At 43.7% G+C, this 25,588-nt stretch overlaps 1 protein-coding gene and 1 non-coding gene across 2 annotated transcripts in view; both read left to right on the forward strand.

Moving 5' to 3' along the window:
• The window catches only part of LOC121547303 (glutamate receptor ionotropic, delta-1), a 509,157-nt gene that overhangs the window by 324,944 nt on the left and 158,625 nt on the right, over positions 1–25,588 (forward strand). Inside the window, exon 4 of the mRNA XM_041858495.2 lies at positions 3,763–3,968. Within this exon, the coding sequence (XP_041714429.1) occupies positions 3,763–3,968 (206 nt within the window). The remainder of the gene's footprint in view (positions 1–3,762; positions 3,969–25,588) is intronic.
• Positions 8,774–8,828, forward strand: LOC121548116. The gene has a single exon (XR_005996606.1). It is a non-coding gene; the product is annotated as a U7 small nuclear RNA (small nuclear RNA).

Below are 25,588 nucleotides of genomic sequence, written 5' to 3' on the forward strand. Positions count from 1 at the left end.
TTACAACAAGGCACTAAAGTAATACTGCAAAGAATTGGCAAAGTAATTACCTTTTTGTCCTGAATACAAAGTGTTGCGTTTGGGGCAAATCCAATACAACACATTACTGAGTACCACTCTTCATATATTCAAGCATAGTGTTATGGGTATGCTTGTAATCTTTAAGGGCTGGAGAGATTTTCAGGCTAAAAATGAAGCGTACCTAAGCACAGGCAAAATCCTAGACACTGGGAGACGAATTCACCTTTCAGCATGACATTAACCTAAAACACAAGGTCAAATCTACACTGGAGTTGCTTACCAAGAAAACAGTAAATGTTCCTGAGAGACCAAGTTACAGTTTTGACTTAAATCTACTTGACAATCTCTGGCAAGACCTAAAAATATTTGTCTAGTTATGATCAATAACCATTTTGACAGAGCTTGAAGAACTTTGAAAAGAATAATGGGCAAATGTTGCACAATCCAGGTGTGGAAAGCTTTTAGAGACTTACCCAAAAAGACTCACAGCTGTAATCACTGCCAAACTTCTACAAAGTATAGACTCGGGAGAGTGAATACTTATGTGAATTAGATATTTCTGTATTTCATTTTCAATACATTTGCAAATATTTCTAAAAACATATTTTCACTTTGTCATTATGGGGTATTGTCTGTAGATGGGTGAGAAATACATCTATTTAATCAATTTTGAATAAAGGCTGTAACACAACAAAATGTGGAATAAGTCAAGGGGTCTAGCTTAGTTGGTAGAGCATGGCGTTTGCAACGCCAGGGTTGTGGGTTCGATTCCCGCGGGGGGCCAGTATGAAAAAAAATTTATGCACTCACTAACTGTAAGTCGCTCTGGATAAGAGCGTCTGCCCCAGACCGAGGGTGATTGACCGTCATCTTGAACTTCTTCCATTTTCTAATAATTGTGCCAACAGTTGTTGCCTTCTCACCAAGCTGCTTGCCTATTGTCCTGTAGCCCATCCCAGCCTTGTGCAGGTCTACAATTTTATCCCTGATGTCCTTACACAGCTCTCTGGTCTTGGCCATTGTGGAGAGGTTGGAGTCTGTTTGATTGAGTGTGTGGACAGGTGTCTTTTATACAGGTAACGAGTTCAAACAGGTGCAGTTAATACAGGTAATGAGTGGAGAACAGGAGGGCTTCTTAAAGAAAAACTAACAGGTCTGTGAGAGACGGAATTCTTACTGGTTGGTAGGTGATCAAATACTTATGTCATGCAATAACATGCAAATGAATTACTTAAAAATCATACAATGTGATTTTCTGGATTTTTGTTTTAGATTCCGTCTCTCACAGTTGAAGTGTACCTATGATAAAAATTACAGACCTCTACATGCTTTGTAAGTAGGAAAACCTGCAAAATCGGCAGTGTATCAAATACTTGTTCTCCCCACTGTACTTCTCGCTTAGAGAAGTGCTTCCGTAAGCCAATTATCGTATTGGCTCTAATTTTGGCAATAATCATTTTAACGCAGGCTTAACCTGCCAGCTGCACGCTAGCAGAGTCAACATACCCTGTTGACAAACACCTAACACATTTGCTGGTGTGTATCTGTGGCAAGTGATTTGAAAGGAGTTAGGCGCAGGAGGGTAAATCACAGAATAAAAGTGTTTATTCTTAAGGCACAGTTGTACGCAGCAATAAGTCAAACACTCCAGTGCGTAATCAGGCGCACTGGTAAACAACAAGGCACGCGGGTGAACTATCCCGGCGATACTAAATACATGGAGCTCCACCGAGCTAAACTAACCTCCACAATAAACAATCACACACAAAGACAAGGGGGCAGAGGGAACACTTATACAGGTACTGATGAGGGGATATGAACCAGGTGTGTGTAATAAACAAGACAAAACAAATGGAATGATGAGATGAGGAGCGGCAGTGGCTAGAAGGCCGGTGACGACGAACGCCGAAGCCTGCCCGAAAAAGGAGAGGAGGCAGCTTTGGAGGAAGTCGTGACAGTATCAGAACAATAATATGTCCTTTGCATTTTTAAATGATATGAATGGTTTAAATGGTGTTTAAAGATAGTGACACCAATTGTTATAGGATCATATAGGCCTACTCCAGTAGAGAACCTAGACAGGTTAGTAACCCTCTTACTGTATCAATCCTTTATAGTATCCTAGCCCCACATTAGATCGGTCAATATTTTTTTATGTTCAATTCTATTCGTTCCGATTCACATCTGCTAGAAGGGCAGGCACAGTGTAACAGCAATGAAGTTATAATGTACCGCAATCGCTACAATTAGATTGTATCAGATCAAACTCAAAACCCAAACTTGGTTTTACCATTTTAACATCTGTACAGTCCTCAAAATAATAAAAAAGTGAGACTCACCTGCTTTTTCCTTTCCATAAATCCAAGACACATTTTACATCCATATAGTCCAAGGTTCCGTATTGCATGAGTAAAAAGGATGAGTCCATCATGCATGAAACAATAATAACAAATACAAAAATATAGGATTGTAATGTGTGTTGCAATGTTGTGTATCGTTGTCTACATACAACTTATCGACAACTAGACGAACATTATGCTTCTCTGCTCGGAGCCTTTTGAAAGTGGGGTACAGGGCACGTCGTCTCTTCACTATTTCATGGGGAATTGTTAATTAATAGAGAATGGCGTGTTCTTCAGTTCCCTACCCTGTTGTAGCAAGGCAATCTTCATTTTGTAGTGAGTTAGCCTAGCTACTATCGGACCGGGTCTTCCCTCCCGCCGCCGAAACGATGAGCCCTTTGAAAATCAATTGTATCCACCTCATCTTGAGATTACGTTTCATGAAAACCTTGACTTTATCCTCAGTTGCCAGATAGTTTTCATTTTCATCCTCCTTTGTTCCTATTATGACAATATTCTTCTTCATACTTCTGCACTTCAGAGGAAGTAATTCTGCTTTCATTGTGTTATTATCATACCATAGCCTCTCCGTAGGGGCTTGTACGGTCCACGGTCGTTTTCAATATCTTATTTTCAGCTCGTATTTCTTCCATCATTTTATTGCTGTAATCCATTCCTGATTTGAGTGCCTCAACCTCCTCCATTAACCCAGGCAATAAATTCAGCTTTTTCAACTATTCGTCCATGCTTGTCAGCAATGCTATATCTTCTGCTGACATTGTTGTAAAAACCTCCTCTTCCATTGTTATATTCAGATGTTTAGTTGGAGGCTTCCGTTTCGCTCGAGGAGAGGACTGATCTTGTTCGCTTCGATGTGTATGATTGTTGTTCGAGCATATCAAAGTGTTGCTCAATAAATAGTTTAAGGTTCACTATATATGTTTTTGCAGTTATCAGCTAATCCTCAATTTTACGATTAATTCATGGGACAAGCTGTGCCTACCACTCTGCGACTTCCCACATAATTTCCCTCCCTGGTCTTTGTGGTAGAATCTCAAAGCAACGTGTTTGTTGTGTGTGCGTTTATCTAAATTACAGTCCTTGTCAGCGTGTAGAGAATTAATTATTTTTGTGTTCTAGTCATGGGTTTGCATTATGCTAGTTAACACTAGAACCACCATAGGCTAGCGATCACAGTGGAAATATTACATTTACATTTAGTCAAATTATGCTATTGAGAGATGGAATCTGAGTAAAAATTGCAATGGATGCTGTGGGCTATAATTAGGCGGTATGTTTGATGTACTCTGCAGGAGGTTAGAGGTGTTTCCGAGTTCATAGTCAGTGGGTTTTCCGAGTCCAGTAAGTCTAACCCCACTCATCCTCCTCCTCTCCTCAGATATCCGTGGCCTACAGAGTTTCCTGGACCAGACTTCTCGACAGGGGCTGGACGTGTCTTTACAGAGACTGGACAGGAACATCAGTAAGGTCTTCTCGAACCTCTTCAACACCATGAGGACAGAGGAGCTCAACCGCTACAGGGACACGCTGAGACGGGCCATCCTACTGCTCAGCCCCCGAGGAGCAGAGGCCTTCATCCAACAGGTACGTGGCAGCATTTAGGCCTAGATATAACCACGCATACAGTGCCTTGCAATAGTATTTTGTTGCATTACAACCTGTAATGTAACATTCATGTAATGGACATACACAAAATAGTCCAAATTGGTGAAGTGAAAAAAAACATCAAAAAAATAAATGGTGTGTGCAAATGTATTCACCTCCTTTGCTATGAAGCCCCTAAATAAGATCTGGTGCAACCAATTACCTTCAGAAGTCACATAATTAGTTAAATAAAGTCCACCTGTGTGCAATCTAAGTGTCACATGATCTGTCACATGATCTCAGTATGTATACACCTGTTCTGAAAGGCCCCAGAGTCTGCAACATCACTAAGCAAGGGACACCACCAAGCAAGCGGCACCATGAAGACCAAGGACCTCTCCAAACAGGTCAGGGACAAAGTTGTGGAGAAGTACAGATCAGGGTTGGGTTATAAAAAAAATATCAGAAACGTTGAACATCCCACGGAGCACCATTAAATCCATTATTAAAAAATGAAAAGAATATGGCACCACAACAAACTTGCCAAGAGAGGGCCGCCCACCAGAACTCACGGACCAGGCAAGGAGGGCATTAGTCAGAGAGGCAACAAAGAGACCAAAGATAACCCTGAAGGAGCTGCGAAGCTCCACAGCGGATATTGGAGTATCTGTCCATAGGACCACTTTAAGTCGTCCACTCCACAGAGCTGGGCTTTACGGAAGAGTGGCCAGAAAAAAGCCATTGCTTAAAGAAAAAAATAAGCAAACATGTTTGGTGTTCGCCAAAAGGCATATGGGAGACTCCCCAAACATATGGAAGAAGGTACTCTGGTCCGATGAGACTAAAATTGAGCTTTTTGGCCATCAAGGAAAACGCTATGTCTGACGCAAACCCAACATCTCTCATCACCCAGAGAACACCATCCCCACAGTGAAGCATGGTGGTGGCAGCCTCATGCTGTGGGGATGTTTTTCATCGGCAGGGACTGGGAAACTGGTAAGAATTGAAGGAATGATGGATGGCGCTAAATGCAGGGATATTCTTGAGGGAAACCTGTTTCAGTCTTCCAGAGATTTGAGACTGGGACGGAGGTTCACCTTCCAGCAGGACAATGACCCTAAGCATACTCCTAAAGCAACACTCGAGTGGTTTAAGGGGAAACATTTAAATGTCTTGGAATGGCGTAGTCAAAGCCCAGACCTCAATCCAATTGAGAATCTGTAGTATGACCTAAAGATTGCTGGAACCCATCCAACTTGAAGGAGCTGGAGCAGTTTTGCCTTGAAGGATGGGCAAAAATCCCAGTGGCTAGATGTGCCAAGCTTATAGAGACATACCCCAAGAGACTTGCAGCTGTAATTGCTGCAAAAGGTGGCTCTACAAAGTATTGACTTTGGGGGGGTGAAAAATTATGCACACTCAAGTTTTCTGTTTTTTTATCTTATTTATTGTTTGTTTCACCCCCAAAAAATATTTTGCATCTTCAAAGTGGTAGGCATGTTGTGTAAAATTATACAAACCACCCCAAAATCCATTTAATTCCAGGTTGTAAGGCAACAAAATATGAAAAATGCCAAGGGTGGTGAATACTTTCGCAAGCCACTGTACATACAGTTGAAGTCGGAAGTTTACATACACTTTAGCCAAATACATTTAAACTCAGTTTTTCACAATTCCTGACATTTAATCCTAGTAAAAAATTCCCTGTTTTAGGTCAGTTAGGATCACCACTTTATTTTATGAATGTGAAATGTCAGAATAATAGTAGAGAGAATTATTTATTTCAGCTTTTTCCCAGTGGGTCAGAAGTTTACATACACTCAGTTAGTATTAGGTAGCATTGCCTTTAAATTGTTTAACTTGGGTCAAACGTTTCGGGTAGCCTTCCACAAGCTTCCCACAATAAGTTGGGTGAATTTTGGCCCATTCCTCCTGACAGAGCTGGTGTAACTGAATCAGGTTTGTAGGCCTCCTTGCTGGCACACGCTTTTTCAGTCCTGCCCACAAACTTTCTATAGGATTGAGGTCAGGGCTTTGTGATGACCACTCCAATACCTTGACTTTGTTGTCCTTAAGCCATTTTGCCACAACTTTGCTTGTGGTCATTGTCCATTTGGAAGACCCATTTGCGACCAAGCTTTAACTTCCTGACTGATGTCTTGAGATGTTGCTTCAATATATCCACATCATTTTCCTTCCTCATGATGCCATCTGTTTTGTGAAGTGCACCAGTCCCTCCTGCAGCAAAGCACCCCCACAGCATGATGCTGCCACCCCCGTGCTTCACGGTTGGGATGGTGTTCTTCGGCTTGCAAGCATCCCCCTTTTTTCCTCCAAACATAACGATGGTCATTATGGCCAAACAATTATATTTTTGTTTAACCAGACCAGAGGACATTTCTCCAAAAAGTACAATCTTTGTCCCCATGTGCAGTTCCAAACCTTAGTCTGGCTTTTTTATGGTGGTTTTAGAGCAGTGGCTTCTTCCTTGCTGAGCGGCATTTCAGGTTATGTCGATATAGGACTCGTTTTACTGTGGATATAGATACTTCTGTACCTGTTTCCTCCAGCATCTTCACAAGGTCCTTTGCTGTTGTTCTGGGATTGATTTGCACTATTCGCACCAAAGTACATTCATCTCTAGGAGACAGAACGCGTCTCCTTCCTGAGCGGTATGACGGCTGTGTGGTCCCATGGTGTTTATACTTGCATACTATTGTTTGTACAGATGAACGTGGTACCTTCAGGCATTTGGAAATTGCTCCCAAGGATGAACCAAACTTGTGGAGGTCTACAATTTCTTTTCTGAGGCCTTGGCTGATTTCTTTAGATTTTCCCATGATGTCAAGCAAAGAGGCACTGAGTTTGAAAGTAGGCCTTGAAATACATCCACAGGTACACCTCCAATTGACTCAAATGATGTCAATTAGCCTATCAGAAGCTTCTAAAGCCATGACATCATTTTCTGGAATTTTCCAAGCTGTTTAAAGGCACAGTCGACTTAGTGTATATAAACTTCTGACCCACTGGAATTGTGATACAGTGAATTATACGTGAAATAATCTGTCTGTAAACAATTGTTGGAAAAATTACTTGTGTCATGCACAAAGCAGATGTCCTAACCGACCTGCCAAAACTATAGTTTGTTAACAAGACATTTGTGGAGTGGTTGAAAAACGAGTTTTAATGACTCCAACCTAAGTGTATGTAAACTTCCGACTTCAACTGTACTTGTGGGTGCACTTGAACACACACAAATGCAGGTATGTGTGAGCACACATTTGCACACACACGTGTGAGCACACATACAGTACACACATGTTCTTTACCTGCTCTGTGCACACAAACAGAAACACCCCCACACATAGCCTTACACCAACTAGCCTATACATACAATACTTTTCAGACAAATAGTGTTGAGCTCCATGAGACATTGTCAATCAATTAATTAATCAATCAAATGTATTTTATAAAGCCCTTTTTACAACGGCAGTTGTCACAAAGTGCTACATAGATACCCAGCCTAAAACCCAGAAGAGCAAGCAATGCAGATGCAGAAGCACAGTAGCTAGGAAAAACTCCCTACAATGGCAGGAACCTAAGAAGAAACCTAGAGAGGAGCCAGGCTCCGAGGGGTGTCCAGTCCTCTTCTGGCTGTAGGTTATAGGAGTACATGGCCATTTAGGCCAGATCGTTCTTCAAGACGATTGAGATCATACTGATATTTCCCCTCTGGAATTCCCCCCTGGTCAACATACGGTTTGGGGGCATTGCCGATCATTAGACATTACACATGCCTCCTAATAGCTCAGTCTGTCAGGTGTCCCGGAGATGTCTTGGGACTCAGGCTCAGCACCACAGAGCACAGCAGAGCAGACGGCCCGGCCACAACTGACAGAGTGGAGAAGGAACACCGCTCTCATGCATATGGATGTGTCAGTTCTACGAGCCTCAGCCCAGTCATGCTGTATTTTTAGAAGTCTTAATTTTAGTAGGCATTGAGAGAGGAAGGCGTAACCGTGGCACCTCTCTTTGACTTGGTGGATGCATTCTCTTTGGAATGTCAGTCAAACTGGGCGCCGGTGGCAGCTACCTGCTTTAATCTTTAATACCTTGTCGTACACCGACTCCCAGTGCTACTCTCCGTCTACAGGGAAATGTTTGTGAATATTTGAATTAGCTGTACTGCTCTGTAAACCAGACACGCTGTTCCATGCAGCAAAATAACACTGTCTGTCTATCTGAACGGAGTCTGGTGTTCTTACAACTGTTCTGTCCAGCCTCCAGAAAGACAGACATACAGACATTTTGTCTATCTTTTGGTTGGAGGGGAGACTTGGACTAGTTCGTTGATGACAAATGTTGAATGATGCACCACTGGCATTGCCCTGGGTTGACAAGTGATTTTCACTTCAACTTCCCACATGAGAAAATACAACATGATTACTATAGAATACTACAGTACTTACTGTAGTATGCTGTAGAATACTATACTAAATACTGTAGTATCCCTCAATAATACAGTATTATCCACACAAAAAAAACTAGTAAATACTACAATATTGTCCGCAAAACACTACAGTCCTCAAAAACACTACATTTTTTAAACTATAGTAAAAACGACAGTATTTACTTTGCATATACCCTGCCCATTCCCCTTCCGCCATATTGCAATTTGTGCCACCCATACATGACAAACTTACATGCCAAGTATATACCATATTGTGTTCCTACAAGTTATAAAAAGGAGCAGAAGCGCTGAACTATCCATTTCAGACCCCAGTCCTACCTACCTACAGGTTATGGAAAATTTGCTCTTTTAGAATTTCTCCAGTAGGTTTCCTGAAGGAGAAAGCCTACACTTCTATGTCAAAGATAATAAAACAGAAACACTATAGTAAATACTACAGTAATGCCCATAAAAACACTACAGTAAATACTACAGTATATTATAGTCCGCAAAAACACTACAGTAAATACTACTGTGTACTACAATCTGCAAAAACACTACATGAATTACTATAGTATGTGCTACAGCTTTATTTTACTACAGTATTTATACTATAGTTAACTCTAAATACTACAGTATACTACAGTATTTACTGTCGTTTTATTCCGGACTTTAGTCAGTGAATAGTACAGTAAAGTCCTCAAAAACACTACAGTGAATACTACAGTATTTATACCATAGTATACTATAGTATTTCTTCATGTGGGTTGCTTGGAGTGTTAAGGCCTCTTGCTCCTCTCTGATCCCTAAGGTGTCTAGGTCATGATGTAGTTACTCAGACAGCTCTGTTGGCCAGGTGTGTTATTTGGAGTTATTCTTCTTCTTTCTACTGTGGCCTTTTGGACTTTATAGCAGGGGTGCTGGTGGGCGAGATGCAGTCGTTTGGCCGTTTGAGAAATAAAATGACGCAGCAGCCTGTCTTGTTGTAGCTGTCAAGAGATGACAGGTGAGCACTCTCACTTGATTAGCCATGAGACAAAATTCAAGATATTTTTTTAAAGAGACATTCTGGCAGTTTTTTTCTGCAATCCCACACTGCTGCTGCCTGACTTACATTTTCATTTACATTTTAGCAGACGCTCTTATCCAGAGCGACTTACAGTTAGTGAGTGCTTACATTATATTTTTTCATACTGGCCCCCCGTGGGAATCGAACCCACAACCCTGGCGTTGCAAACACCGTGCTCTACCAACATCCCTGCCGGCCATTCCCTCCCCTACCCTGGACGACGCTGGGCCAATTGTGCGCCGCCCCATGGGTCTCCCGGTCGCGGCCGGCTACGACAGAGCCTGGATACTCAAGTGGCTGTTGGGCAGTTGGACGTTTAGCGTAAGGACAAGTAAAACCCTGAAGACCTGATCCTGCAGTAGCTCTGTCTGAGAATGTGTGGTCATTGATGGAAAGAGAGTATAAACGCACATCCATAACACAGGAGCACACACACACACACACTATGATGAAACCACAGCTTGTCTTGATCTCTGTCTCTGTCTCTTCACGAGTCCCTGGTTCAGTGTGGCGTGGATATCTCCAGATAATTGATGCCTTTATGTAATTTATATGACACGTCGTGATACGCTTGTGCAAGGAAATCGTTTACTTTTTATTTCATTTTGATTGAGGACGGCACACGGAACATTATGTTTGATTTAGAGGTTGTATCTCACAAATAATAATAGAAATAATAAAGCATTTTGTCAGCAAGCACAAAAAATTGCCTTGGTGTTCAGCGCTACTGAGTGGAAGTCTATGTGTAGACGTGACGGGATGGTGAGCCACTGTGTACAGGAATAGCCAGGTGGCTGCTTTGGCCTTTGATGATTGATTCTGTTTTCCATGTCTGGGCTGTTTTATTCCCTCGTATGACTACGGCAAATGAGCACTCACCGACAGGCTAGGGTAAGAAGACATGGCTCACCCATCATGTTTGTGGTCCTGTATGGCTCAGTTGGTAGAGCATGGTGCTTGCACCACCAGGAATGTGGGTTTGATTCCTGGGTTCACCTATATGTGCAATTATTATTATATTATTTGGCATAGTAAAAGCACAAGGTGAATAGCCCCTTTAAGAACATGAATGTGTTAAGTGTCCTTTTGATATGTGACAATAAAAAGTTTTTTAGCTTTCAAGTGTAAATGCGTCCCTCACATCCACTTGTGATTTTTTTTTAAACGATGATTCCAGACTCCACACTCATGCTTAGTAGCCATTTTGTAGGCTGTCCATAGCCTAGGTTCCAGGACACAGGGAATGCACTTATAAGAGCAGTGTCTCACACAGACTACCTTGCTGAGTCTCTGATTAAAGCTAGAGTGGCTTAGAGGAGATCTGTGTGATCTTTCATCCCTTTTCCAAACAATATGGCTGTGGTTGAGTATGAGAGAGAGAGAGAGAGAGAGAGAGAGAGAGAGGGGTTGAATATGCGAGAGAGAGAGAGAGAGATAGAGAGGGGGGGTGCTGGTGCAGGTATTTCACACGGTGCTGTAAAATTTGTGGCACTTTATCTCCTGCACCTTTGCTGTCTCTTTTGTGAGTGTTAAATGCGGTGACTAAATGCAGACAGTGTCTGTTAAAGGCACAGCAAGCACCAAGTCATTGCCCTCCCTCCCCCCTTAGGTACCCAGGACCCCCGCTGTGTCTCCTTTCAGTCAAGATTCAGGCTGATCCCACGCCCACGCCCACACACACGCACACACACGCACGCACGCATGCACACACACACACACACACACACACACACACACACACACACACACACACACACACCAAAGCCACTTCAGCACACACTCAGGCTTTCAGTTCTAACACTCAGTGAAGAGTCTTCAGGAGCTGTGCTGTACAGGAGAGAATGCCCTGCTGCTCGTAGAAGAGATAGCAGAGTACACCTTTGTCAGGAAGAACGAGTGATTTCCACAGAAGAGAATGATTAATGCAGTGATTAACCAAATGCCTGCAATCTTCTCCATTCAATCACCAGCTTCTTTACTTTGTAAGGCTCATCAGCTATTAGCATTCACACCCAGTTTCCATTTTGCCTTGTTCCGTTGTTTTTCTTTCCTTCCCACTCCAGGGGAGAGGAGGTAAACTTTGAACGTGTTTACTTACTTTAACAATGATGAAAAGGACTAGGTGACTTTAATCATTTGGCGCTGAAATATTAATGTTTTCTCTCTGCTAGCTGCTTGATGTGGTAACTAGTGGATGCTGTTTTGGCATCTCTGATGTGGGAGTGTGCTCTGTTTTCAGACACACTGGAATCCCAAACTACAGCCAAATGTCGTCAATAAGAGATGGTTCTCTGATAATGTTCTGGGGTGTTAAGAGCTCGGTGTGGTTTCCTGTACAGAGCTATACAGAGCTTGTAATCTTACATTGCATCACTTTTTCTCAAGTCAAGGCAATGGTAAATGACAATCCGCATCTGTGCGTAGATCTTCAATAGAGACATCCAAGGTTGTCCAAAGTTCTATCAGTAGAACTGGCAAGGATATGGGCTTACACAATTTACTGGCTGCAGAGAAAAAACTAATGCACCAGGACCTATCTCCCTTCAGAGCTGTTACACAGCTGTTGTTTTAGGGCCCAAGTTGAGGATGGATGGATGGATGGCTGGGTGGATGGATAGAAAGATGAAAAGATTGATGGAAAGTTAATAGAAGGATGGAAGGCACAATAAGGATGGATAAACCCCTTGTTAAACACGCATTCTAGTGCAGGTCCACCAGTACAACACTGTGTTTCAGCTCCTCTCTCTCTTCTCAGTCCCCTCTCTCTCATGCAGAGTCTGTGAATTTCACCTAACATTCTCTCTGTGCAGAAGTTCAGTTCACCGCAGTGCTGCCTCCAGTCTTACCAAGGCCTCAGATTGTGAAGTGACACCCCTTTTCATCTGTTCCCAAGAACACTGTTCCCTGGTGGGGCTCTGCCAGACCCCAGTCAGTAAGGGTGTATGTCCCTTTTCCCTATATAGTGCACTACTTTTGGGCAATAGGCTCTGCCCTATAGGCTCTGCTCAAAAGTAGTGCACTATATAAGGAAGAGGGTGCCATTTGGGACACTGTCAGGGTGTTCCATCAATCCTCATTCTGCCAGTCTTCCTCCTCTTTTACCCATGTTTTTTCTGCCTGCTGAGGAGAGAGGGAGGCTGGGCCGGGCTGGGGCTGTCGTGGCTAGGGGAGACAGATTGAGTGGCATCGCCCATCAGGCAGCCAGGAGATGATGGATGACACGTGGTGGGCAAGGTTCCACCTCCTGGGGAGGTGGGTGAGGAACGTGTGGAGAGCTGTGTGTGTGGGTGAGGAAGTGGAGGTTCTGTGTGTGTGTGGGTGGAGAGACAGTGCGTGTGTGTGTACGTGTGTGTTTGTCTGCACGGTAAATGACAGAATGGCAGGTTTCTCATTAGCCAACCCAGCAGCAGGAGGAGAGAGAACAGGGGTTGGCGTGAGAGGGGTATTTTTAGAAGCATGGGGAGTGATTAAAGGAAGGTCAGAGGAGGGGTCTGTAGGGACACCATCTCCCCTGAGAGCTGTGACACAGACACGGACACACGCAGACGGGCTCAAACATGCGTGTGTGTGCACGCACACAATCAAACAACACACAATTTACATTATTTGAAATTCCATTTGCTTTTTGTACACCACCTTTTTGTCAAGGGAGGTAATTCATTCTGGTTAGACTTAATTTGGGTATAGTGGCTGAAGTTTGGTGATAAAAAGCCATTTCAGGCCAGTTGCTTCACAAATTCTTCTTATGCAACTTTGCATTTCTGTTTAAATCATGACACCTTGGGCTTTTTCCAAAATATTGACAGAACTCCATGATTGCCATTCATTTTTGGTTTGTCAAAAGTTTGTCATTTACCAATCTTGAACAACACAGTGACAGCAGCCCTGTATTCCAGCAACCCTGAATATCTATCAAGACAGGCTTCTCTGCACTTAGCCTCTTTAAGTAATCCGGGGGCTACATTTGGAGAAGAGATCAAATGATTGCATTTCAAGTACAATTAACATCCATCACCGACATGCAATTATGCTCTCTCTGTAATAAAGCATTTCTAGTTGTGCCCAATTGAATGTAGTGTATATTGACTTCAGGCTTGCACTATCTTTCCAAGAAGTTGTGATGGTAATGGGAGATACTTGGCCGGCAGGGATGTAGCTCAGTTGGTAGAGCATGGTGTTTGCAACGCCAGGGTTGTGGGTTCAATTCCCACAGGGGGCCAGTATGAAAAAATAAAAAAATATATATGCTCTGGATAAGAGCGTCTGCTAAATGACTAAAATGTAAATACTTGTCTCATTGCTGTTGTATGTAAATTAAGAAACATTTTGTATGGAACACAAGTACACAATTATGTACAGTACATACAGTCCATATGTTAATTGTATTTATACAACGGGTGGGTCTAATCCTGAATGCTGATTGGTTAAAACCACATTCCAAGTTATCACCGGCAAAATCTTTGACGTTAAAATGCCTATTTACTCTGTTCCATCTGACTGCGCAAACCACTGTCTCATCAGCCCAGACAAGCCATTTATAAACTTGACTGATATCTCGTTTTCAACAGCGGAGATTGGTATAAACCTTGCTGTCTGTCTCTCAAGGCAGCTGGGACCATAGTCACCAAGAAAACAATTGGTAACACACTACGCCGTGAAGGACTGAAATCCTGCAGCACCCGCAAGGTCCCCCTGCTCAAGAAAGCACATACACCGTCTGAAGTTTGCCAATGAACATCTGATGATTCAGAGGAGAACTGGGTGAAAGTGTTGTGGTCAGATGAGACCAAAATCAAGCTATTTGGCATCAACTCAAATCGCCATGTTTGGAGGAGGAGGAATGTTGCCTATGACCCCAAGAACACCATCCCCACCGTCAAACATGGAGTTGGAAACATTATGCTTTGGGGGTGTTTTTCTGCTAAGGGGACAGGACAACTTCACCGCATCAATGGGATGATGGACGGGGCCATGTACTGTCAAATCTTGAGTGAGAACCTCCTTCCCTCAGCCAGGGCATTGAAAATGGGTCGTGGATGGGTATTCCAGCATGACAATGTCCCAAAACACACAGCCAATGCAACAAAGGAGTGGCTCAAGAAGAGGCACATTAAGGTCATGGAGTGGCCTAGCCAGTCTCCAGACCTTAATCCCATAGAAAATCTGTGGAGGGAGCTGAAGGTTCGAGTTGCCAGCCTCGAAACCTTAATGACTTGGAGAAGATCTGCAAAGAGCAGTGGGACAAAATCCCTCCTGAGATGTGTGCAAACCTGGTGGCCAACTACAAGAAATGTCTGACCTCTGTGATTGCCAACAAGGGTTTTGCCACCAAGTACTAAGTCATGTTTTGCAGAGGGGTCAAATACTTATTTCCCTCATTAAAATGCTAATCAATTTATAACATTTTTGACATGCATTTTTTTGTTGTTATTCTGTCTCTCACTGTTCAAATAAACCTAAATTAAAATTATAGACTGATCATGTCTTTGTCAGTGGGCAAACGTACAAAATCAACAGGGGATCAAATACTTTTTTCTCTCACTGTATATCCTCCAAACACCGGCTTCTCGGCATTATCAGTTAAGTAAATCACACTTCAGATCTACATAGAAGTATCACAGAAGACTTGCCCTTTTTAGGCATGAATCCCAGCCAAGCCAACTAGCATCGTCTCAACTCCACCCCCCCCATCCTCTCTCTTCTGCTCTCCTCCTTTCCCTCACACATTTCCTGCATCATTACTTATGCTGTCCTACTGTGCCAGCAAGGACTTATTTGATGGGAGACAAATCCCGGTGATTAACAATGATTAAGGGCAGCGTGCAGGGGGGATGCAACTGCGAGAAACACCCTGTCTTAAAGAATCCTCTAGTCCCGCTCTGTTTACAAGGTGTCATGTGTTGTCATTTACACAGGAGCCGTGTCCCAGCCCGGTCCTTTTACCTGCATCTAATGAGTCCTGCTCAAATGTGATTTACTTTATGGCTCGTACACTGCAGGAAAGTGCTGTGGTGGTTTACTGAGCTGAATGGTGATTGTAAGGGGATTTGTATGCCATTTGCCTTGGCACAGATATGAAATGGATGTGCTGTTTGAGACTGTATCATTCGTCACATGGGGAGATATGTGATTTGTTATGCTGCCACAGATAAAATACATTGTTGTTTTGTCACTCACAGGCCTGACAAGTCTAATCTTAAAAGTTGTCTGTACAGCCAGAACGCGTTTCCAATGCTCCAGAGTCGAATGGCGCCGAGCTTTACACCACTCCAGCCAACGCTTGGCATTGCGCATGGTGATGGAAACCCATTTCATGAAGCTCCCGACGAACAGTTGCTTCGACTCAGCAGTGAGTGTGGCAGCCGAGGACAGGCGATTTTTACGTGCTACACGCTTCAGCAATCGTTGGTCCCGTTCTGTGAGCGTGTGTGGCCTACCACTTTGCGGCTAAGTCGTTGTTGCTCCTAGACATTTCCACTTCACAATAACAGCACTTACAGCTGACCGGGGCAGCTCTAGCGGGGCAGGAATTTGACGAACTGACTTGTTGGAAAGTTGGCATCCTATGACGGTGCCATGTTGAAAGTCACTGAGCTCTTCAGTAAGGCCATTCTACTGCCAATGTTTGTCTAGGGAGATTGCATAGCTGTGTGCTCGATTTTCTACACCTGTCAGCAACCGGTGTGGCTGAAATAGCCGAATCCACAAATTTGAAAGGGTGTCCACATACTTTTGTGTATGTATGATTTATTTTATAATAAAAAAATAAACATATTGAAGATAACACAAAGTTTAGAAACGTATTTCCATTGTGTTCCTCTTGTTAACCATGTACATCATTCATCAATGAACAACAAATTAAAGATTCAAAACAAATGGAGTTGAGGCAGTTTGAAAAGTCAGTATGGCTTGAGCGGAGGGCTCATCGATGGTACAGCAGGGAGAAAGTCAGTCTGTCAGACAAGCCAGGAGCTCTTCATCAGGACTCATCGCTTTATCCGATGTTCCCATCATCACAAACACCATGCAAACAAACACAAACACCATGCAAAGGCATACACGCAGGTATGCATGCACACACATATAGACACACACACCTGTATACACACACATACAAGGCACACACCATGCACACACACACATAAACACACACACACACACACAGGCTCTGTTTCCATTTGTTCTAAGGCGTCTGTCTGAATGTTCTATGTTCCTTGCTGTGTATCTATCCCTACATCTCCATGAGTGCTTGTCAACTCACTTAACTCTAATAAAAAGCAATATGGCAGCGTACATGATAACAGCTGCAGCTGGCTTGAACAGAAGAGGATGTCATCAGGCTTAAAGCTCAAATCCAAACTTGAGTGCTGACTAAGAGAAATGCCGAGCTAGGTACAGTGAAAGTGCTGAGTCTAACAATGTAGCTAACAGCAGGGAATAGTTTAACAGCAAAAAGCTTCACAATCGGTTTAGTAAGAACATGCATTTGAAATGAGAAATATGTCAACATGTTGAGAGCACAAACTAGGAGGAAATGTGTCACTATTAACTCTTGAATTATTGATCCAATAACCTAGATCCCCAATGTGTACAGTACATTGTTCTTTAAAACCCTCTAGAGCAGGGGTGTCAAACGTCCGGCCCGCGGGCCGGATCAGGCCCGCAAACGGGTTTAATCCGGCCCGCGAGATGATTTTGTAAAGTATAAAAATGAGCTGCAATTTTTCAATAAAATAAACTGCTGTTCCAATTGTGTCCACTGGATGGCGCAATAGCAATTGTGTTAAGCAAGCAGACCCATCCAACGATTTTTAGTGATAAAAGGGGCAAGCAACAAATTCAGCTACATTTCAGGCTGCCTTTGGGGAGTTTTGCCACCAATTTTTATGGTTTTGATTGCATTTAGCAACTTTTCCCAGTCAATTCTGCCGCAAAAAGATGTCACAGCAAAGGTACACACACAGGCAGAGAAGCAGAAGGGGAGGGGATGCAGTAAACACTACATCGGTGACCGCAGCTGTGCCGTAGCAAGGCAAATTGGTGCTGTGACGTCGTCGCGGCAATGGCAAAAAGTCATTTAGAGACTTCTAATGACAAATGAAGGAGCCATTAGCAATTCGCACTGAAAATAGTTGGCAACATTGGCAAGAACCAGTGTCTGGAATGTGCTTCATGAGACACTTGTTTTACAACACCTTGCTACGAAAGTAGCTTGCAACTTAGTTTCAAAGTTTCATCATGCCATGTAAAAATATGTTACCGTGGAAACGGTATTAACTGCGAGTTGAATGCCCGGTCTTCAGTCAGCTCAGCTTTCATACAACACAATATTCTAGAACTGGCTAGTTTTGTCTCGTCTTCCCTTATGTCCGCTGTTACATATTTTTTGGGGGACAAATCCCAGAACTACTAATATCCCTACAGGTTTAGACTATATGTGGACATTGCACTATCATCACCCAGCTTGAGTGTAGATACATGTATCAAAGAAAAACCGATGGGTGTGTTCGTGTTACAAATAAAAAATAAAAATCCTGCAATAAATATCATATTGATATGCTTATAAAGACAGTATGCCAAAATAAGTTGTGTGTAGAGTACAACTTCAGCTGTCTAACCAGAACTAGAATGGCATTCTATTTATATGGTCTTTTTGGCCAAATCTAGCTAAGGATTTGGCTATCAAACCACACACTGGCATGCACAGCTCTCTGGTTGAGGTTCTGTCTTCAAGTCTCTTGTGGGTGATGAATAGGGTTGTTGTGTTCACAGTATTACTGCCACACTGGCAGTCATGTGTCATGACCGCAGTAAAATTCCAAGTGACTCACGGTAAACTCCTCTTATGCACTCTGGACATGCTTTGGTTTTACCCAACTTGCTATTGACCATCAGGTCCTAATGGTCTGGTTCTCAGGGCTCTATTGTCCCTCTAACCACTCTGACATCAATGCAAATGCAATTGAAAATCACATCAAACACCTATCATCAAAACAGTATCATGCTTTTACAACTCACCTCACTGTGATGATCAATTTGAAGAAAGAAGTTCATCAGCAGGTTGAAACTGAATGTAAAGCATGGTCATTGTGGATGTTGTTTCAAAGCCTAACACAACAAAATGAACAGCGCTTTCTAAGGTGATGATTAATTAACACCCATATGCATACCCATAGGCTTATGAGCCCAAGCCCGAAAAAAAAACGGAATTAAAATTATGATTGTGCCATTATACATAGCCTACTGCATATTACACATGGCAGAAACACATAAAACCAAAAACATTGATCCACAAGTCTGGGAGAGAACGTATAGCCCTAGGCGATGCTGTTGGTTCTGTCACGCCCTGATCGAGAGAACTCTCGTTGGTTGGGTCAGGGTGTGAGTTTTCTGTTGAGATCTATGTTAGTGTATTTCTATGTGGTAGATCTAGGTTGAATTTATATGTTTGGCCGGGTGTGATTCCCAATCAGAGACAGCTGTCGCTCGTTGTCTCTGATTGGGGATCATACTTAGGTAGCCTGGTTGCCTACCTTAGTTGTGGGAACTTGTTCCGTTTAGGCTTGTATGTGTATAGCCGGAGGACCTCACGTTACGTTGTTTCTTGTTTTGTTGTATGTTTATTGAGTTAGTAAACATGTACGCTTTTCACGCTGCACCTTGGTCTGACCCGTCTCTCAACGATCGTGACAGAAGATCCCACCACAAAAGGACCAAGCAGCGTGCCGAGGAGGAGCGAATAGCTTTGTCACAGGTGGGCAAATGGTGGTCATGGGAGGAGATATTCGCTGGGAAAGGACCCTGGGCGAAGGTACAGGCCCTGGCAAGAGAGGATCAACCGCTGAGGAAGCCCGAGAGGCAACCCAATAAAACATTTTGGGGGGGGGCTAGAGGGGTGGTCGGGAATCGAGAGAGAAGAGCCCCGACCACTGCACCCGGTGGGGTTCCAGTTGGAGTCCCTACGACCATGGGAACAGGAATGGGAACAGTTTTACACGAAGGAGTTGGAGGATGACGACGACGATGAGTTTCTGTTCCCTAACTCGTGGGGGGCTCCCGGAGGAGTCCTCACTGGAGGAGGATTGGCGAGAGAGAGAGAAGGACTGGAGCAGTCTGAGAGAGGAGGCCACCACGTTACGGGGGCTGTTAGCTCAGAGGGAGCAGGAGTTATCCGTTCAGATAAAATAAGTATTGTAATGTAAAACAAATATATAATAATAATGGTGGTGCTCTAAACATGCGCAAATTCCCATTGGAACACAGACATTTTAAAAGTGCAGGGCTTATTCAATGTGCCATACCGAAGCTGAAGTCTCTACCTATCCATTGATGTAAATATATCCTCTGTCTGATTCCCAGTTCATCCACTAGATAGCAGTAGGTGATCACATGACGTCTCTTGGCCACTTGAAACCAGTTGCGTCTGGTTTATATAGTGAGTCATGGTGCCAAAATGGCTGAATGGATTTTCAAGCCTGACATCTTAAAATGACCTCAGTAATCAGGGCTTTCAAGTTCTGGAGTAAAAAAATATATAAGACACAGAAAGGTGAAAAAACTTCCAAATTCCCATTCACTTTTCCTATTGTAAACGATGAGCTAGCTAAACGGCGCATGTGGAAGATGCATACAAGATAATGTGGATGGAGAAAGAAATGCATTGCTTTACAATGTCCATCAGGGTGTACCCTTTCCATGCATACTAAATGTTTGCACTTTTGGGACTTGACCACCATTGCATACTCTATGAATATGTCCAGAGCTCATGATTTATGGCCTTTATGGGGGGGGTGGGGATTCTTATGACATTGACAGCAGTAAGATTTGAGTTCGATTTCCAAAAGGACAAGGCCTGTAGCTTTCAAATGATATCTCACTTTCTATTTTTGATGAATTAATTTTTTTTGGGGGGGGAGTACCCCCCCAAAGTCACCGAGCCACCCTGTACAGGGACCAAAACAACCGCTTAGAGTTTAACAGGTTTTTAAAATCCCTATCATCTGTCATACCCCCAATGGGCCTGGAAGGGAAGCGACGGGGAGCTCCTGCTAGCCACTCCCCAAGGACGAGATGGGGTGTGACAGGACATGGACAGAGGGAGGATCGCTGGTTCACTGCCCATCATGGGAGAGTTTAGGGCTTGGAGTGAGCTGGCATACGGCTTATTAGCAGCTGTAGAAAATTGGGTACCACCCAGGACTGACAGGCGTCAGGGCTATATTAATCACACAGGGTCACCCTGGCAGAGAAGCTGGGGTTCTTCCAACCATCACTACAGAACTACTCCCTCTCCGCTGCTTCTTCCCACAGTGAATCCAGACTGCTACACTTTTCCATCATACAGATACAGATCCCTCCACTTCTCGTTCCCCACCCATCCTTATGGCCAGTACAGAGAGCCATGCCCAGAGTGTCCTAGGTGAGAAATTGGAACCACCACCCCAGCCAGAAGCCCAGCTCGGCACTCTCTCTGGGGGGAGGAAGACACACCGTGCTCTGAGTCACTCCTGCCTGTTGCTGCCCCCACCCCCCCCACCCCCCACTACCCACCCACCTACCGCCACTAGTATCCATCACTGCCACCTTTTAGTGTGGCCAGGAATAATTATGCACGTCCGATAGTGTTTATTCAGAGTGGAATTTTAAACATAGAGAACTCTCCCCCTACTGTGATTAAAAAAGATAGGAGGTTCCATTAGATCAGGCCAGCTAATGGCCTTCCCTCGGACTCTGATTACATCAATCTGAATGTCATTATCCAAACAGGGCTCATTGTGTCCCGCTGGGGGCAATGACATGGGGAAACAGTGAACAGGTTACCTCTGCAGTGTGTGTGTGCGTGTGTGTTTGTGTGTGTGTTTGTGCGCACATGTGCGCGTGTGTGCGTGCGTGCCTGAGCCAATCTATTAAGGAAGATATGCAATGTGATGTTCGCATGAGAGATGGCCTCCATTGCCCGCATTGCCATGCTTGCAAGGACAACCGTGAGACAGGTGGTGTCACTGTTCAGAAGCTGGCTTTGTCTGGGAGTCACACTGAAATGCTGAGAAAGACAAAGCAAGGCTGTGAAAGAGGAAGGTTGAGTTAAGCGAGCCAAATGTCATCACTTCGAAATGGTCAGATCAAGAGATCTGTTTAAGTAATAATGAATCTGTTTTTTTCCATTTCGCTGTGTCGCTGCTCGTATTATCTGATGCTGACAACCTGCCAGTGTTATAGAGATGATGATGATGATGATGATGATGACTTTGAGGATGATGGTGTTTATGATGACGATGGCGATGATGAGATTGATGATGATGATGATGAGGATGACAATGCCAGAGACAATTGATTGGTACTAATGTGGAAATATGGGTAAGGCACTGCTATGGTACTTCACAGCGGTTTGCTGAGTAAACACCACAGACTTCATGGTGGTATGAGTAGTGTCAGCCTGTCAGGTTTGATGATGGATGATTTACAATTCTCAGTATCACCTCAGCTTACCTCAGCTTACCCCTGTCTGGGCCTCTGGAGCCACTCCAAGACCATACGGGTGTCTATAACTGCTTGAGAGACCACTTGGACCCCCTCTGTCCCCTCCTCTGTCACCCAGGTTCGGAGTCTGCTAGCTGGGTGTGAAGGTGGCTGTGTGGCCCTTGAACCAGAATCTGGGTTTACAGGAGACGTTGAATATGCTGATTCTACTTTAAGCCCAGGAAGCAACCATTTATCTTGTAATTTACCAGCTTTTCAAGCTTAATAATGTCAAAATATGTTCGGTACTTACCAAATAATAGAGTTTTTAGTGAAAGAATCAAAGTATTATTTTTGACCAAGTGCGCATGCGTCATATCCACCTCTTCTGCACCTCCAATAAAATCACTCATTACTGCCACGCAGATCCAGCAGCAGGAAAGGTCATTGATTTTATCACCTACAACAGTGTATGAATGTCATATCAATCTGTTGTTTCACCCGCGCTACACGGAATGCAATAAGTAGATTAAGTAGACAACATAGGGTACATTTTTACATTGATTGTATATTTCCAGATGCTCTTTATTTTGTGTACTTTAATTCCATTACTAATATTACAGGAGGTGCAGAACAGGTGGATATGGTGCATGCGCTCTTGGTCAAAAACAATACTTTGATTCTTTCCAGACAATGCATTTGTAACTTTTTATTTAGACCTTTTTTGGGAGTACATACCGGCCGTAACTGCAGTAATGACGATAGTTGCTCAGCAAAGCTCCATTCTTTGGTATGTACCGAACGTATTTCGACATAATTAAGCTTGAAAAGCTGGTGAATGGCAAGTTGAATGGTTGCTTTCTTGGGGTTAAAGGAGAATTGCCATATTCGACATAAGCCCAGATTCTGGTTAATGTGGTTCCTATGGCATGGTGGTTGTGGATAGGGTCCATAGTGTGATTGCCAGGGTGTGGGTAAAGAGAGACAGGCAGGGCAGGCAACACTCTAGGCCAGCTGTGTTATGAGGAATGTGTTGCCCTGCTGCATGGAGAGTTTATCTAGCCGGCTGTCTGCTCTTATCAGGCCCCTGTGTCCTGAGGGCCCCTGTGTCCTGGCCCTCTTCTCCTCTACCTCATTATGATCTCCTCTGTTCCTTTTTCCACTGTATTCTCTGGGAAAATCATGGCTGCCAACAGATCATCTATCTCTGTCTGGAGCCTCATCTTCCCCATTTCCACACGCTCTCACGCTCTCATACACTCGTTCTCTCGCTTTCTTCCTCTCTCTCGTTCTCTCTTTCTCTGATGCTTACTTCCCCTCTCACTCTCTCTTTCTCTCTCTCTCTCTCTCTCTCTCTCTCTCTCTCTCTCTCTCTCTCTCTCTCTCTCTCTCTCTCTCTCTCTCTCTCTCTCTCTCTCTCTCTCTCTCTCTCTCTCTCTCTCTCTCTCTCTCATCCGTTATTTTATACACAGGCACACACGCTCACTTACACACACACACACACATTTCTCATGCTGGCTATTCTGGGTGATGGAGCAGACAGTGGCCAGCAGTCAGGTCAATCTTTCCTGCCCTTTTATCCTCAGGCCTTCAGTGTGAAAGGTCCCGGCCTGTAGCAGAGCAGAGCAAGACAGAGTGATGGAGCACTGCAAGGCTCTTCATGTGTGTTCACATTTCTCTCCTCTCCAGGTCCGAGACAGTCTGTCACAATCTTAATGTATCAAATGGCTGAAGTAGCATCTGCTTGCTGACATCTGTGTGGTGTGTTGTGTGCTTATAAAACAGATTGTGACTTTAATTACATGCAATTAAACCGTGTAGAAATTAAGGCATGTATAGAAAGCTGGGAGAGCTATTGCTGAGTGCTGAGCACACCCACTGGGCACAAACTGGTTGAATCAACATTGTTTCCACGTAATTTCAACCACCAAAAATATATGTGATGACATTGAATCAATGTGGAAAACTGATTTGATTTGAAAAAAGTCATCAACATAATGGCATTTTGTCTTTTTTCACCCAACTTTTAACTTAAATCCAATGACATGATGACATGTTTTGTTGATTTCACGTTGAATTCACATTAGTTGACAACTCAACCAAATGTAAATCAAAACTAGACGTTAAACTGACATCTGTGCCCAGTGCGCACATTTGACCTTGTTATGTTAGAGTTAGAGATACTGAAAAGCTGCAATTCAGGGCAGAAGTGGATGGGGAAAAGTCTTGGAACTCAAAGATTTGCATCAGGGGGAAATGGAAGTGCTCAGCCCCCTCCTGTACTCCCTGTTCACCCATGACTGCGTGGCCAAGCACGCCTCCAACTCAATCATCAAGTTTGCAGACGACACAACAGTAGTAGGCTTGATTACCAACAATGACGAGACCGCCTACAGGGAGGAGGTGAGGGCTCTGGGAGTGTGGTGCCAGGAAAATAACCTCTCACTCAACATCAACAAAACGAAGGAGATGATCGTGGACTTCAGCAAACAGCGGAGGGTGCACCCCCCCTATCCACATCGACGGGACCGCAGTGGAGAAGGTGGAAAGCTTCAAGTTCCTTGGCGTACACATCACTGACAAACTGAAATGGTCCACCCACGCAGACAGGGTGGTGAAGAAGGCGCAACAGTGCCTCTTAAAAACCTCACAAACTTTTACAGATGCACAATTGAGAGCATCCTGTCAGGCTGTATCACCGCCTGGTACGGCAACTGCACCGCCCGCAACCGCAGGGCTCTCCAGAGGGTGGTGCGGTCTGCCGAACGCATTACCGGGGGCAAACTACCCGCCCTCCAAGACACATTCAGCACCCGATGTCACAGAAAAGCCAAAAAGATCATCAAGGACATCAACCACCCGAGCCACTGCCTGTTCACCCCGCAATCATCCAGAAGGCAAGGTCAGTACAGGTGCATCAAAGCTGGGACCGAGAGAATGAAAAATAGCTTCTATCTCAAGGCCATCAGACTGTTAAATAGCCATCACGAGCACATTAGAGGCTGCTGCTACCTATTGAAATCACTGGCCACTTTAAGAAATGGAACACTAGTCACTTGAATAATGTTTACATATCTTGCACTACTCATCTCATATGTATATACTGCATTTTATTCTATAATATTCTACTGTATCTTAGTCCATGCCGCTCTGTCATTGATTGTCCACATATGTATACATTCTTAAATCCCATTCTTACTAGTTTTGTGTGTATTGGGTATATGTTGTGAAATTGTTAGTTATTACTTGTTAGATATTACTGCACTGTCGGAGCTAGAAGCACAAGCATTTCGCTACACCCGCAATAACATCTGCTAAACACGTGTATGTGACAAATAACATTTTATTTGATTTGAAGGAAGGAAGCCAAGCATTTCTGTATTAGTTTGAGGCAAAACATTTTCAATGGGGGGAGAAAGAAAGAGTGAAAAAGGTTGCTGTTGACAGGCTCTTAAGGAGATGGATTATCATTACTCTTATTTGTATGATGTGCCCGAGACTTACTGCCGTAAATAAATTGCGATTTTAAAAGTAATCTCCCCGGATAAAACACTGTTTGAAAGACCCATCTCCGTCTCTCTCTCCTCAGGGAGACAAGAGAAGCACACAAAGATTGACGTTTATGATTTTATTTTGTTTATA

This window comes from Coregonus clupeaformis, chromosome 31 (genome assembly GCF_020615455.1).
Source record: "Coregonus clupeaformis isolate EN_2021a chromosome 31, ASM2061545v1, whole genome shotgun sequence".
Classification (NCBI taxonomy): Eukaryota; Metazoa; Chordata; class Actinopteri; order Salmoniformes; family Salmonidae; genus Coregonus; species Coregonus clupeaformis.